The following is a 15,088-nucleotide window of genomic DNA, read 5'->3' as shown; positions in this document are numbered from 1 at the left end:
CCAACTCTCGCTCATGTAGTGTTTGTGGGTTCGTTGCGGCAGCGCCGAAAGGCTGCTGTCCGCTTGCCCCCGCGTGCGGAGCACATGCCGCGGGTGGCCTACTTGGCGGCAGCACCGAAAGGAGCTGTCCGCTCGCCCCCGTGCCGAAAGGCTGCGGGTGGCGTCGCCCTCGTGCTGCGAGTGGCTATATGGGTTCGTGGTTTGCGTTTCGGGTCACCGTCTCCTGCATGTATCTCTTCATCGCGCATGTGTCGACCCTCCTGCCTGTCCATCCACCTCCGCGCTTGTCTTCGTAGGTAGAAAACCTGTGATGCCTGTGCAGTCTGTACCATCAACGGGTCGAACATGCTCCAGTTGGCGCGTGTGAGCCGTTGGTGGTACAGGTTGTGAACGATATTGTGAGCATGTATGCACTGTGACGTATGAATATATGAATACTCAAGTACTCAGGTTCAGGAAGCCCGTTCAATTCGTGAACTGTTGCGAATATTAGTAGTACCCACATGCGACGTGCTACCGACAGTCCTCGTATTAGTGCGATAGACAGGCGCCAGGTCCCTGCGTAGAGCTGAAGTGAGACGCTGCACGGCCATAGGCAGCGGTTTCTGCGTGTTATGTAGAAGGTAAGTAGAACCCGGGTAGAACCGAGATTTGCGGTCCCGACGGGACCGCTCGATACGGTAAGTAGTGAATTGCCGCGTTGGGAAGGCGGTCGTCGCGGCCAGCCACAGCTCCGAATCGTTTGAACTCTTCCTGATGGGCCTTCGCACTGGCTCTGCAAGCTGCAACGACTACCGACGGACGACGATGTTCGGCGAGTGTTTTCACTGCTCTGGTGCTTTCCTCGAGGTGACGCAGAATGTCCCCGAGAAGCGGCACCGTCGCTGCATGCGCTTTCACTTCGTTGCGACGCGCGCCCAAACGGCCGTAGTTGACGCTGCGCAGTAGGATCGGCATTACGACCTTCGGCAGAGGGCCATGCCAGGCAACTAACTGTTCCGCATCTTCGCCGATGCTGGACGGATCCCATACCCTCGAGCAGCTGACAGCGTCGCACGGCTATCATCTACCTTCTCAGCAACAGGAAGCACCGATGTAAACCAATGCGCTGCGTCTGTATCAACGGTATATGACCAGACTCGGTGCCGAATCTAACTCATACTTTTCCGGGTCATATATATACTCGCCGCGGCCGCAGTCCCGCTACCCCATCTGAGAGAATCTTTAAATTCGCCAAGCTGGAGCAAGAAAGCTTCGAGGTCTGCACGCTCCTTTGGCTCAAACATGCTCACCTCGTCCTTCTTACTCGGCTTGTTACTGCCTGCTCTTTCTGCTACTGGGGCCCCGTCTACGAGTCTGCAGGTGCATGAGTCGCGGGTGGATCCTCCCTCAGGATACACACTCACAGGGCCCGCCACGCCCGACACTGTCCTTACTCTTCGACTCGCACTTGCACAGGGCAACTCCTCAGGTCTCGTCGATGCACTGTACGACGTCAGCACACCCTCCAGCCCGAATTACGGCGCGTATCTCAGCAAAGAACAGGTCCGCTCCCCAGTTCTCCATCCCCCATCTGCTATCGCACTGACGCCATGCGCCCTCGTAGGTCCAAGCACACTTGGCTCCGACGAACGAGTCTGCGTCGGCGGTCAATTTATGGCTGAACGAGAGTGGTCTGCAAGCAACAGCGCTGTCCGCGGCTGGCGACTGGCTTTCGGTACAATTGCCCGTCAGCACAGCGAACGAGCTTCTCGACGCGAACTTCTCCGTGTTCACCCACTCCTCAACGGGCGAGCAGACCATTCGCACGCTGGCCTATTCGATTCCTACCGCCTTGACTGATCACCTCGACCTGGTGCATCCTACCGTATCGTATGTCCCAATTTTGGCACATCTTCAGCTTGTGTGTTAAATTCGTTCCCCATGCGATCCAGGTTCCCGAATCCCGGCAACAGTGCGCCTCTCACTAGCGTACCGCCATTGCAGCTCTCGGTAGATGCTGACACGGGTCCCTGCAATGTTAGTCTAATCACTCCGGAATGTCTACAATGGCTGTACGATATACCTACGACTCCGGCGACCCACGGAGTCCAACTGGCTGTCCCCGGGTATTCTGCGGAATGGCCGCAGGAGGCATATCTCAAGGTGTGTGGTGCTATATGCGCGTATGAGCGTGCATATATGCAGCCGCAAGCGACTCAATCCTTTACTAGGCATTCTTGGAGAAGTACCGTCCGGACATTGATTCTAATACGACCTGGGAGCTCGTCACGCTCGACGGCGGTTACGACCCACAGAATTCCAGCAGCATCAGTACCGAAGGGGTAAGCTCCGCAGCGAAACGCGTCCCGGCCTTTCGCTAAGCTCCTTGACGTCCCACGCATAGAACCTGGACATGCAGTGGACGCTCGGCGTCGCGACGAACGTATCCGTGCGGTTCATCTCCGTCAGCAACGTGACGGTCCCGACGGAGGACGAATTCGCGGGGTGGCTGCTCGACACGGCGCACTACATGCTTGGGCTGGACGACCCGCCGCAGGTGATGTCGACGAGCTACGGCGTCAACGAGGAGATGGTGTCCGAGAAACTCGCGCAGTGCGTGCAGCCCATCCGCCACTACCGAATGAGCTGACGCTTCAAAATGAAGGAACCTGTGCACGGCGTATGCGGGCCTTGGTGCACGGGGCGTGTCGGTGCTGTTCGGCTCTGGTGACGGAGGCGTCGCTGGGATCCACTATCCCGACGACACCTGCACGACATTCATACCGACGTTCCCCGGGGGTGTCCCTAGTAAGCACAGCGCACACCGTCGTTGCCACCGCCCACTGACCCACGACCCTGACAGCCTCACCTCAGTCGGCGGGACGTACCTCGTCCCAGAGACAGCCGCGGACTTCTCCGGCGGGGGCTTCTCCTCGGTCTTCGCCCGGCCAGCATACCAAGCGTCCGCCGTCGCGGGCTACCTCGACTACCTCGGCGACGCGAACGCCGGGCTCTACAACGCGAGCGGCCGCGCGTTCCCCGACGTTGCCGCGTACTCCGTCAACTTCGACGTCGTCTACGGCGGCGCGGAGGGCCCGATCAACGGCACGAGCTGCGCGGGCCCCACGTTCGCGAACGTCATCTCCCTGCTGAACGACGAGCTCATCGCTGCGGGCCGCCCTGTGCTCGGCTTCCTCAACCCGTGGCTGTACTCGATGGCGAAGTCGGCGCTGACGGATGTGACTGTCGGCAACAACTACGCGTGCTCGAACTTCACGACGGGGTTCAACGCTACTGTGGGCTGGGATGCGGTAGGTCCCGTCCTTGCGTTGAGACTCCGTGAATGTGTTGAGCTGAGACGTACGTCTAGGTGACGGGACTGGGCACACCCAATTACCCGAAGCTGAAGGCGGTGTTGGGTTTGTAGGTGCTTCTTAGCCATGGACACGACTCCTCCGGGACACTGTGCTCAATCTTAAACTGGGCTCTCGGACATAATCGTCATTCGTTCGTTTCATGGGCTGTCTGGCAGGAGTCCGCGACCCTTTATCTTCGCGTGAAGCCCCTCCGAACCTAGAGGAACTGACCATGCACCGGTGAGCATATTCTGAGGATCACAAGGAACGTGTAGGCTCGAGACCAAGTCGAAACGAATGCATATGATGGCAGCCTCTGGGAACAGCCGGCAGAACCACGACCCCGCGTCCGCAACAATGGACATCGTACATAATGTGTACTTACAGGCCTCCAACAGAGCCCATCAATTAGACATAGTAGCACTATAATGATCGCTCAGAAAAATAAATACCAGGACTATCGTCTATTGACCAAGATTCATGATTCACCAGTATAAGATTTGGGAGAGCACGACTGCCTAGGCTCAAGCCTTGTAGAGTGTATCCAAAAATGCGGTGGCCAAGTGGCCAACCATCGTCGGGCCAACAGCGCTGCCAGTTCCGAGACCTGGTCAAATACCATTAGCACACTTCTACTGGATCCCTAAGGGTGCCCCGCTCACCATAAAGCATAACCATTGTTCCTTTTCCACCTGGCTCGAGCTGCGCCTCCTTCACCGCGTCCTTCAAGTCCGCGATGAACTGGTCCACGACGGGCACCGTCAGGCGGGTCACGGCGATGTGCACCGCCGCGGGCGCGCTGAGCGCGTTGAGGTGCCAGCCCTTCTTCGCCATCTTGTCGCCGACCTCGAGCACGCTCACGCCCTCCGCCCGGCCCTTGCGCGCGGACGCGAACGCGACGACGGAGGCGCGCGGGTCGCCGAGGACGCGCAGCTCCGGGATCTCGGCGCGGATGCGCGAGGCGATCGTGCGCGCGATGGAGACGATGGACTTGCAGGACTCGAGGTAGCCTCTGAATGGTACGTCGGGATGTGAGCGAATGAAGCACGATTATAGGGTATCGGAGGCACGTACTCGCGTCCCATGTAGTGCATGGCCGCCCAGGTTCCCGCGATCAAGGAGCCAGGTCTAGCCAAGGGTTGAGACAACCATTCAGTACTGAGTATTCGTGAGGCTTACCTTGAGCCCGCAATGCTCGGACTAGCGTAGACCCCACCAACCCAATCCGGGTTCACGTAGTACTGGTACTTTCGGAGCTCCGCATCACGGTACATGATCACCGAGTTTCCTTTCGGCGCAAATCCGTACTGCACCATATGTCTCAGTAGGTTCACATCGACGGGTGCTAAGACGACGTACCTTGTGTGTGTCGCAGCTGATGCTCGTCACGCCGCGCACGCGGAAGTCGAAGGGCGGGAAGGGCCCGAGTCCCGCCTCCTCGATGAACGGCACGATGAACGAGCCCAGGCAGCAGTCGACATGCAGGCCGACGTTGTACCTGTCCGCAAGGTCGCCGAGGGCGGCAATATTGTCGGCATTGCCGTCAGGGAAGTTGATCGCGGAGCCGACGAGCTAGACGACGGGTAAGAGTTGAGCGCGATCGGAGGAGACAGATGGAGAGTGGGGCTGACCATGATGGTGTTCGCGTTGCTGGTCCGAGATGAGTAACTGTCTTACGATGATGTCGAGGAACGCGGAAACTCACATCGCACGCTTGACACGCTTCAGGTTGACCTGCCTTGTCTCGGGGTCGACAGGGACGGTGTGGACCTTGATACCCAGATACGCTGCGCCCTTGTCAAATGCAGCGTGAGCTGTCACCGGGACGATCCTGTTGAGACACTTCCCGTCAGCAATACCTCTCGCTAGGCGAGAGCAGCGCGTACATCTCCGGCTCGCGAATGCCCTTGACAGCCCTCGCCCAGTCACGATACGTCTTGCATGCCATGACGATGCTCTCCGTGCCACCACTGGTCGTCGTTCCCGCACCAGTGGGGTTGTTGTACATCCGCAGGCACATCGCGACAACCTCGGCCTCCATTTTACGAACTGCCGGGAAGACATCCGGGTGTAGCGGGTTCGAGAGCGCATACCGTTCAATTGCAGACAGGATGACACGCGTAAGCTCTTCGCCGCCGTCTGCATACGGGCGTGATCGGTCAGTGCGTCGCCTCGTCGGGCGAATAAGACTATACGTACGATAGACCGCTCCTGAGACCTTGCCCTCTCTCCAATCTGCGTGCGTTCCAGGCGCCTCATGGTCCATGGCCTCCATCTCCTTCACTATCCACTCTGGCGGCTGTCCGGTCGGTGGCAGGGCGAGGTGGCGGTGCACAGAAGGGCCTTCCGGGACCATGCCCTTCTCGATGTCCAGTCGTGCTTTGCCGAGCTCAGCGGAGACTTTCTTGCGCATGGAAGGGAGACGTAACGCCAGGAGGAGGACTTCCTGGGGCATAAGAGGTTAGATCATAGAATGAGGGGTCCGTAAGTTATAAAGGGAGTGAATGCGATCGGCTGCGTGCGATGAAGTGCTCAGCCGACTGGAAGGGAAATTACGGACATGGCGCCCCTCTGAGGACATGCGGCTGAATCTACGTCACTGTCGTCTCGAGCTGTCGACGCGAACAGTAGTTTATGAAGGCCCGATAGTATGACAGTTATCAGAGGAAGAGCGGTCTGAGACAGAAGGGATTCTGTGCGGCAGCTTTGCAAGGTGTGGGCCACCAAGTCACCGCTACTCTGCAATAGAGACTGTGAGCCTTAGCCTCTGCGGAACTCCGACAGTCAAGGTAGACATGTTCTTTGTCTACCAGACAGCTTAGTGAATTGACGAACATAAAACATCGACCAGCTACGGCACTTGTGCCGCCCCCAGTTGGCACCTCTCCATGCCGCTGAGAAAACGTAGCCCTCGACAAGCATGCTCGCCCGTCAGCGGTAAAGCTAGCACCACTATCTAGTTGGCGACATGTCGGCGATCAGTAACTGGACAGGCGACCAGCGGTGACTGGACAGCCTACACCACTACACAGGAGAAGACAGGGCCTCATCGACACCCGCAAAGGACACACACCTGGAAATCCATTTCCAAGAATCTACGACCGTCTGGGAAATTCCTCTCGCTCGGAGATGTCGGAAGGCCTTCAAACCGCGGGTCACGACGAGGTAGACGACAATGGCATCCTTGAGCAGCTCGAACGCGCTGCTGTTCACTGTGGCAGACAGCCTGGTTCGTCGGGCGACAGGTCCTGACATGAGATAGGTCGAGGAGAAGGTGAGGGGTCGCGGACAAGGGACGTGGACCCTGATATTGCGCTGGGAGTACTGCGCCGATCGGGCTCCCCGTGATTGCTCGTCTCGGTACCAACTCGGTACAGGATTTTCGTGATGTGACGGGCGCCTCCGCAACGTCTTCCTACTCACCATCATCCTTAACATAGGCTAGCTTGCTGAATGGCCGGCTCGATAAGTAACAGCATGCCGCAAAGCCAACAGGGCCTGACAGTACATCAACGAATGCGGCGTAGTTGTGGGCGGTGTAGACTGAAACCTGGCTTCAGTTTCTCCGTGCATGTGTCACAACGAAGTCTACGTGGTTGGGCCCCGCACAAAATGTGCGTATAGGAGCGGAGGTCGTTGGTCGTTGGATTTCAGTGATCCAGACACTGCGCCGCTCAATCTGGGCCGCCGCAGTCAAGGTCGCGGCTGCCTGGCTCAGCCTGGCCGTCGAATTCCGCTGCGCCCGGTGTGATCCCATATCAAACCCGCTGGACTGCGCCTATGCGTGTTTGAAAGGCGTGGGGCCCTAGGATGTGGATATAGCCGTAGAGCCTCACTACCGTACGCATGGTAAAACACTGTTGATTTGAGGTGCCCGCTGTGGCTGATATCTTTGCGTTCATGATGCAGGCTTTGCGGACACCCGAATACACCGCATCACGTCGCGAACTGGTCTGCATTTCAGAATTGTTATTCCTACAACAGGCTGCCATTACTGGTGACACACGCCGGTACCATCACAGTCTATACCACCGACGGCTGACGCGCGCCTACTGGAGCGGGTCCGATCCGTCAGTGGTACAGACTGCACAGGCATCACAGGTTTTCTACCTACGAAGACAGGCGCGGAAGTGGATGGACAGGCAGGAGGGTCGACACATGCGCGATGAAGAGATACATGCAGGAGACGGTGACCCGAAACGCAAACCACGAACCCATATAGCCACTCGCAGCACGAGGGCGACGCCACCCGCAGCCTTTCGGCACGGGGGCGAGCGGACAGCTCCTTTCGGTGCTGCCGCCAAGTAGGCCACCCGCGGCATGTCTCCGCACGCGGGGGCAAGCGGACAGCAGCCTTTCGGCGCTGCCGCAACGAACCCACAAACACTACATGGCGAGAGTTGGATGGACAGGTAGGAGGGGTATGACAGGCGCGATGGGTGGATGGTACAAGAGGGGAGCCGAACCACACGAACCACACCACAGACCAAGCCGGAACGGAATCCACTCACCTTCATCTTGGCTGGCTGAGGATACATGTGAGTATGAGGCAAGGGATGAGCAATGTTCACCGTGGATAGCCCGTGCACGAGTCCAACAGCGGGAGGAGGCCGTCGAAGGCGGAGAAGATGGAGGAGGGAAGGAAAGGTGAGTTGACGATTCGCTCTGCTCCAGAGGTCCTTATATACTCTGGCTACGGTGTCAGCCCGGCGGACGCGGCTGGCTCACGATTCTGACCGCGACCAACGTCCCGCGTCAGCCTCACACCACCGCCGAGAACGAGAACGAGATAAATTCAGCAGACTACGCTAATTACAGCTCAGGTCACGTGGCAACCTCGTCTACTGTTACGATGCAAAGGGAGAACACAATCAATGGGCTGGGATCAAAATGGGCTGGGAACACAAAGAACAACACAATCATAATGGACTGGGAACAGAAAGGGTTTTCCAGATCAGGTAGGCGATTGCAGAGTGTCGAGGTGGGCGAGGTGATCGGGAAGTGCGCTCGCGGCGAGAGAATGCATACGCGGTGGGTACGGGCTCGTACGTCGCTTGTAATCTCCCCATATATGTACGACCTGCTAGCTGACACCGTACCAAGCGCGACGCGGTCACGTGAAACGTCCCGTTCACGGAAGAACCCAGGCTATACTATACCTTGGAGCCTGTTACTCCGTTTCATTGAATCATCGTTCAACTGGCTGGCACAGGAGGCCCAGCAAGAATGCACGCGTAGTGCTCGAGTACAAAGGATAACGTTCATGCCAGAACGGGCACTAAGCATCTGCCAGGTGCACCTCGACATGCATTGATATATGTACAAGTAAAATTATGACTTACTGGTATAGTACAAGACGACAAGCTGTAATAGTGGTGATCTAGACGTCTACGATGTATCAGTGCTGTCCGTATTGCCACGCTATCTCGCCTCCGCCCATCTACGTCCACTGCGTGCCCTTCACCTTTACGAGGAAATGTCTCCCTATACACGTGAACCCAGCGCCAGCCACCATCACGACCTGCATTGACCGACTCATGATCAGCCAGCGCTCAACATGGGGTCTCACACGAGACTTACCCCGCTGAATACGATCGGCTTGGGCCACTGCAGCACGGAGCCTTGCCCTAGGAGTGCCCCGTCGATGGGCGTCCCAGTCAGCATGGCGAACGAGACGATGCAGTATCCGAGGCCCATTCGGATCCTATAGAGATAGACCGGTGAGCATGCTGGCAGCTATCCAGAATACGGTGACGTACCCAAGCTCCTCAGGTTTATTCCCCAGCACCGCGAGTACGCTCGGTACGAGCGCAATATCTACACAGGATTCGAGTCAGCGATCGGAGAGCAACAGATGAACACGGCCAGGGGTCTGCTTACATGCGCCCGAGAAGAACCCGTACAAGATGGAGAAGACGATGACCGCGGCGGTGTTCGTCACGCCGAACATGACGAACACGAGCGCGCCCATGATGAACGAGACGGGGATCACGACGTTCAGGGCCCCGAAGTAGTCGGCCAGCGTATTCGGGATGACCCGCCCCGGGACGGAGGCTGCGTTCAGGATGGCGATCTGGGCACAGGTGAGGCTGGGGCGTCGGCGGACGCGGGAGGGGGCGTACCGTGTAGAATGCGAGGGTGCTTGAGAGCCCGTGCAGGTTGAGCCAAAGTTGGATGTAGAAGTCTGTCGATGTCCGTTTGTAAATGAAAAGTTTTGGGAAGACTCGTGCTGGCACTTACATGGCATGAAGAGTCCCCAGTACACTAGGAACACTCTGCGGATTCGTCAGCATTGACATCTTACTTCGCATGTACGTATCCGCTTACCCAAACACTGTGAACACGAACGACGGGTCCACCAACGCGCCCCAAATGTTCGGCTTCGGCTGCTCTCCCCGTTCCTTCGCTCCGGGCACCCTCGTCCGCATCAAGAACTGCGCGATTACCAGCAACCCAAGCGTCAAGAACCCCGACGCGCGCACGCCCCACGCGAGTCCTATCGCGCTGTTCCCGCTGATCAAGCGGTTCAGCATGATCGGGTAGATGATGCCGCCGCATCCTGAGCCGGTGACGACGAGGCCGAGCGCCATGCTCCGCCGCTTCTTCCAGTAGTGCCCTTGTAGGGAGAGCGCGGGGACGAGCATGAACCCGCCGCCGATGCCCATGCCGATACCTTGGGCGAGGAGGATTTGGTAGTATTTTGTCGGGTCGGATAGGGAGAGCATAAAGAGACTAGAGAAGCGGTGTTCGCAGTGTGTTCGATCCGCATATATGGAGGTACGCACCAGAAGAGGTATAGAATGCTCCCGAGGAGGACCTCGGAGTGGAAGTAGCCCGCGTCGAAGAGTCGACCGGCGGGGAAACCGACGAAGAAGATGAGGAACAGCTGCAGGGAGCCTATCCAGCTGATGTTGGACGAGGTCGAGGTGCCTGCGAGCACGTAGTAGTCTTGGTAGACACCAAATGAACTCGCATAACCGAACGTGCAGAAGGATACCAGCGCCCTACTTGCGTTCATGAGCGAGGTGAATCTCGGGGTACAAGCTAATACGCACCCGCCAATGGTAGCACACCATGCCTGCGATCCACCGTCGGGTATGTTGTCAAGTTGCTGTGAGATATCTGCCTCAGCATCGGCCCTCTCTTCGGGCAGAGTCTTGGCAGAGTTGAGTTGTTCAAGCTGGACGGAGTTGATCGTGGTATGGTCGTCCAGAGAGCCGTTTGAGCTCATCGCAGTGTGAGACATATTGCAAGAGCTGCTCCCGCAGGGTGATCCTTAAGAACACACAGGTAGGCGACCGAAGGGTGTCGCCATAACGTTCCGCGGACGGACCTGGTCCAGCAAAGATGAGCAGGCTCGGTGCGACGGCAGGCCGCCGTGCTGTAGCGGGACGCCAGTTGTGCCGCCGGAGACAGAGTCTGGAGGGATTCCGCGCAGCCTCGCGAGTCATTGAGGGTTATGACGGAGAGCGAGGTCCGGAACAGAAAGGTCGGGGACCACTGCAATCTACGGAGGTCTCGGTGCCCGCTCTCCGTCGGCTCGGAACGACGTCTTTCGACGGAGAGTTGTGGCTTGCTGGCCCATCCTCCGTTCGTAGAGCGCTGTAGATGCTGCGGTGCGTTGGGAGAAGTAGTTCAGGGTATTAACCAATCCAGAATGTACTCAGCACTGGCTGCTGGCAGTGCTCAGTGCGGATTCGTGGCGAGTCGGGCGGCAGATGGAACGGACGATCGGCGCGCGATCGAGGTCAGTTCCAGCGGAACCCAGTCTTCCGCACATCACGCCACCGTGGCATGGGCAGCCTGTGTGCAGTCCGCTCGGAGAGCCTTCTCGACTCGTCGGAGTCCCAGCCCAGGCAAGGCGTTCCGGGTCGGATCCTGCCTACACCGTGTCGAACATGCTTTGCGGCTGGAGGGCATGCGGAGTTAGGCACACTCTCACTGACGTTCGAGCCTCTGCAGTGGGTAGATAGCAATCCGAGCCAAATGCTAACGAAAAGTCTTAACATGAATCTTCGGCATTCTGTATATGTCATTGAAAGAAAATGAATACTGGGGATATCGACGGCAAGCAAAAATACATCGCACCAACTGTGGTTGTACAGGAAATCCAAATGCAGAGCAAGTAACCCCGAAGATCCACGTACGCGACGCACGGACCTCATCCCCGAGGTCACTCACAACCTCGTAACAGACCACACCAGCATCTGGTAGTTGACAGTTCCCGGCAGCTCCGCGCGCTGGGCCGCCTCGACCCATGATTTCGAGACGTCCATCTGAACCATATCCTTCGCCACCCGCAGGACTACCTCCACCCTCACCTTTCCCTTCTCGAACACCTCCCCGTCCCACAGCTCCTCCCAGCTCTCCGGCGAGTGGCAGAACATCTGCGTCCCCGACCGCAACGTGCGCCGTTCCAGCCACGGGCCCTTCTCCGGCTGGCCGGCGTGCACGCCCACGATCATGGACCCGGGCACGGGCGAGAGCAGCCCGGCGAGCTTGCGTGCGAGCTCGAGCTGCTGCTCCTCATTGAAGAGGTGGAAGAACGAAGACGCATGGATCGCGGAGACGTGCCCATTCAACGGGCTGAGTGTCCTCAGGGCGGCGAGCGCGGGCGGGGGTGTGGTCGGTGGGGTGTCTAAGATCGGGCTGCCCTCGAAGAAAGCCGAGTCGAAGGCATCACCGCCCACGAAGTGGGCGGGGAATTCCTCCGCTGTAGTTCTGAACAGCTTGTGGCCGAGGTCCCAATATTCTGCCATCGAGGTCAGCCTTCCATTTGCTTGGTGATATTCTCGGGCTGACCTGGGTGCAGGTCTGACGCAATGGCGTTCTCGACGGGAAAGCCATCCGCCACTGCCTTCCGAACATCAACTCCGACTGAGAGGGCAGATTCAACGAGCTTGCACCCAGACAAGGTTGACGTACGTACAGCAGCATCCTATGTCAAGCAGGATGGCGCCCTTGCGCTCCTTCCCAAGTTTGACAACCTGGTCGTACGCAGGAAGACGGCTGGCGACGAGCCTTGAAAGATTCGCGTTGGTAAGCAGGTATCGTTGGAGATGAATCACAGCGGAGACGCACTTCGTGAAGGCAAAAGCTCTGATGCAGGTGTACGGGGTAACCTACGGACGAAAAACCGGTCAGACGCGCCTCAACGGTGCTCAACAGCTGATGCAACAATCACCTTCAGAGCCTCCGCCTGGACGCTCATGATGTGGCGCTTGAGTTCTTCCTCATCCTTGATGCCAGTCTGCGCCCGGAAGAACGCGAGCTCTTCCGGCTGAAGGTAGTAGAGCTTCTCGTATAAAGCTGGGTCATAGTCAGTCGTTAGATTCTCCGCCGACATGTCTAGGATCTTCGCGGTGTCGTTCGACTTTGTACTGAGAGAGCTTTCGGGGACTGATACAGCCCACCCAACTGAATTCTGTGCCCTTTTAGCTGCCTGAAAAGAGCGCTGCTCGCTCATCTCTGTTGACTGATGGTGGCCGGCAGAGATGCCAATGCCCCGGGCGGGGCGTACATGGCCCAAGAGTAAGCGGCCATTATAGCGCTCGGCGCGTCGCACCGCGGCATCGTCGATCATTGAGTCTTCGATCTGCCATTTAGGCTCTCACGGCAACTGCTCTGAGCAAAGAGGCCCGCGGTGGCCTGGTGAATCTGTTTGAGCAGGTGTGTGAGCTTGTGAGCGGGCTGTTTGTGGCGGTGAAATGGCCCACGAGGAATCTTCTCCCTACGAGTAAAAATATACTCAGGGAATCATGTACTAGACCGGTAAGTCGACTTGAATAGTCATCGTGCCGATACAATCTAGGTGGTCATGGATGGAACATGTTCTGTTAGACGAAGCACCCTTTGCATATAGCCCAGACGGCGTGATATCGTTCAGCGCCCACGCAATCAGAAGCGCATGCAGCGACGGTGCCGCATCTCGTAGACATTCTGCGTCACCTCGATAAAAACACCAGAGCAGTAAAACACTCGCCGAACATCGTTGTCCGTCGGTAGTCGTTGCAGCTTCCAGAGCCAGTGCGAAGGGCCATCAGGAGTGCTTCAAGCGATTCGGAGCTGTGGCTGGCCGCGACGACCGCCTTCCCAACGCGGCAATTCACTACTTACCCTATCGAGCGGTCCCGTCAAATCTAACCGTCCCCATTCACTGCGGACAACCTGGATTGTGCGAGGCGCTTACATAGGCCTAACATTGCAAGGGCGTGTATATTAGTAAGCCATCAAGTGAACTTCCCTAACATGGGAAGTACATTCCTAGAACATGGCACGATTTCGGAACATAGGAAGAACATAACACTTACATTCCCAATTCTAGGAACATTCAAAATGTTAGGCCGAACAAAGGAATCCCATTCCCTATGTTAGGAGCTCCGACTTAGAGCCGTAAAAATATACACGCCCTTTCAATGTAAGTACCATGTGAGCGCTTCGCACAACGCGGTTTGTCCGCAGTGATTGCCAGTTCTACCTTCTAACACGCAGAAGCTGCTGCCTGTGGCCGTGCATCGTCTCACTCCAGCTCCACGAAGGGACTTGGCGCCTGTCTCACGTACTGAGACGGTCTTTGTAATGGGGAATGTCGGTTACTGCGCAAGAGCGCGTCGAATGTAGGTATTCGCAACAGTCTACGAATGGAACGCGCTTCCTGAACCTACTTGAGTATTCATATATTCATACGTCACAGTGCATACATACTAAAAAATCGTTCACAACCTGTACCACCAACGGCTCACACGCGCCAACTGGAACGTGTTCGACCCGTTGACGGTACAGACTGCACAGGCATCACAGGTTTTCTACCTACGAGGACAGGCGCGGAAGTGAATGGACAGGCAGGAGGGTCGACACATGCGTGATGAGGAGATACATGCAGGAGACGGTGACCCGGAACGCAAACCACGAACCCATATAGCCACTCGCAGCACGAGGGCGACGCCACCCGCAGCCTTTCGGCACGGGGGCGGACGGACAGCTCCTCTCGGTGCTGCCGCCAGTAGGCCACCCGCGGCATGTGCTCCGCACGCGGGGGCAAGCGGACAGCAGCCTTTCGGCGCTGCCGCAACGAACCCACGAACACTACATGAGCGAGAGGTGAATGGACAGGTAGGAGGGGTATGACAGGCGCGATGGGTGGATGGTACAAGAGGGGAGCCGAACAACGAACCACAGACCAAGCCGGAACGGAACCCACTCACCTTCGGCTTGGGCTGCAGGATACGTGGTGAGTACGAGGTAAGGGAATAGAACAATGTTCACCGCGAGTAACCCATGCACGAGTCCAAAAGCCGGGAGAAGGGAGTCGAAGGCGGAGAAGATGGAGGTGGGAAGGAAAGGTGAGGTGATGATTCACTCTGCCCCGGAAGTCCTTATATACTCTGGATATGGTGTCAGCCAGGCGGACGCGGCTGGCTTCGGTTTCTGACTACGACTGACGCTGCAAGTCAGTCCCACACGCGGTGTGCCCATCCACGACGCGGTCATGTGATCGCGTATAACCTCGTTGCGATCCGAGGAGACAGTAACCCACGAGTGGACATCGGCTGTGCTTAACTCCACGACGCGTAGCGAATATAGTCAAGTATGTATATCTAGCCAGGTATCCGTCTATATAAATTTGAAGTTGTCGGTAGGGCAGCACTCGAAGATGCTGCGCAAGCCTGTCACTCGGTTAAGGGTGACACGAGGAGTCAGTCTCGTTGGATACGGAGTGATGGCATTGCATAGGTGCCTTTGTAGCGAAT

General features: G+C 57.4%; 5 protein-coding genes across 5 annotated transcripts; 1 reads left to right on the top strand and 4 right to left on the bottom strand.

Annotated features, from left to right (window-relative positions):
- Positions 1-1,284: 1,284 nt before the first annotated feature.
- On the top strand, positions 1,285-3,409 carry B0H18DRAFT_960439 (peptidase S8/S53 domain-containing protein; the record flags this gene model as incomplete). Its single annotated transcript, XM_048042959.1, has 8 exons — positions 1,285-1,545; positions 1,607-1,872; positions 1,935-2,145; positions 2,214-2,324; positions 2,387-2,595; positions 2,648-2,790; positions 2,857-3,293; positions 3,353-3,409. The coding sequence occupies 8 exons, from the start codon at positions 1,285-1,287 to the stop codon at positions 3,407-3,409; spliced, it is 1,695 nt and encodes a 564-aa protein (XP_047885936.1).
- Positions 3,410-3,862: 453 nt separating this feature from the next.
- On the bottom strand, positions 3,863-5,793 carry B0H18DRAFT_1126364 (PLP-dependent transferase; the record flags this gene model as incomplete). The annotated part of the gene is made up of 9 exons (XM_048035150.1): positions 3,863-3,945; positions 4,001-4,350; positions 4,413-4,466; positions 4,518-4,645; positions 4,698-4,910; positions 4,970-4,988; positions 5,044-5,169; positions 5,225-5,477; positions 5,538-5,793. The coding sequence occupies 9 exons, from the start codon at positions 5,791-5,793 to the stop codon at positions 3,863-3,865; spliced, it is 1,482 nt and encodes a 493-aa protein (XP_047885935.1).
- A 102-nt stretch (positions 5,794-5,895) lies between these two features.
- On the bottom strand, positions 5,896-6,683 carry B0H18DRAFT_178184 (uncharacterized protein). The gene is made up of 2 exons (XM_048036994.1): positions 6,412-6,683; positions 5,896-6,077 (listed from the first exon to the last, which is right to left on the bottom strand). Exons 1-2 carry the CDS (start codon positions 6,591-6,593, stop codon positions 5,999-6,001), a joined length of 261 nt encoding a protein of 86 aa, XP_047885934.1. The 5' UTR covers positions 6,594-6,683; the 3' UTR covers positions 5,896-5,998.
- Positions 6,684-8,715: 2,032 nt separating this feature from the next.
- B0H18DRAFT_178007 (MFS general substrate transporter) lies at positions 8,716-10,690 on the bottom strand. Its single transcript, XM_048036993.1, has 9 exons — positions 10,394-10,690; positions 10,124-10,342; positions 9,666-10,070; positions 9,579-9,613; positions 9,461-9,522; positions 9,219-9,411; positions 9,098-9,155; positions 8,919-9,042; positions 8,716-8,859 (listed from the first exon to the last, which is right to left on the bottom strand). Exons 1-9 carry the CDS (start codon positions 10,582-10,584, stop codon positions 8,779-8,781), a joined length of 1,368 nt encoding a protein of 455 aa, XP_047885933.1. The 5' UTR covers positions 10,585-10,690; the 3' UTR covers positions 8,716-8,778.
- Positions 10,691-11,515: 825 nt separating this feature from the next.
- B0H18DRAFT_888467 (uncharacterized protein) lies at positions 11,516-12,684 on the bottom strand (the record flags this gene model as incomplete). The annotated part of the gene is made up of 5 exons (XM_048041228.1): positions 11,516-12,090; positions 12,141-12,237; positions 12,260-12,359; positions 12,420-12,460; positions 12,523-12,684. 5 exons carry the CDS (start codon positions 12,682-12,684, stop codon positions 11,516-11,518), a joined length of 975 nt encoding a protein of 324 aa, XP_047885932.1.
- Between the last annotated feature and the right edge of the window lie 2,404 nt (positions 12,685-15,088).

This window comes from Fomitopsis serialis, assembly GCF_022376445.1.
Source record: "Fomitopsis serialis strain Sig1Antser10 chromosome Unknown B0H18scaffold_194, whole genome shotgun sequence".
Classification (NCBI taxonomy): domain Eukaryota; kingdom Fungi; phylum Basidiomycota; class Agaricomycetes; order Polyporales; family Fomitopsidaceae; genus Fomitopsis; species Fomitopsis serialis.
Note: the sequence above shows the minus strand (reverse complement) of the source record. Positions and strands in the feature narration are given on the sequence as shown.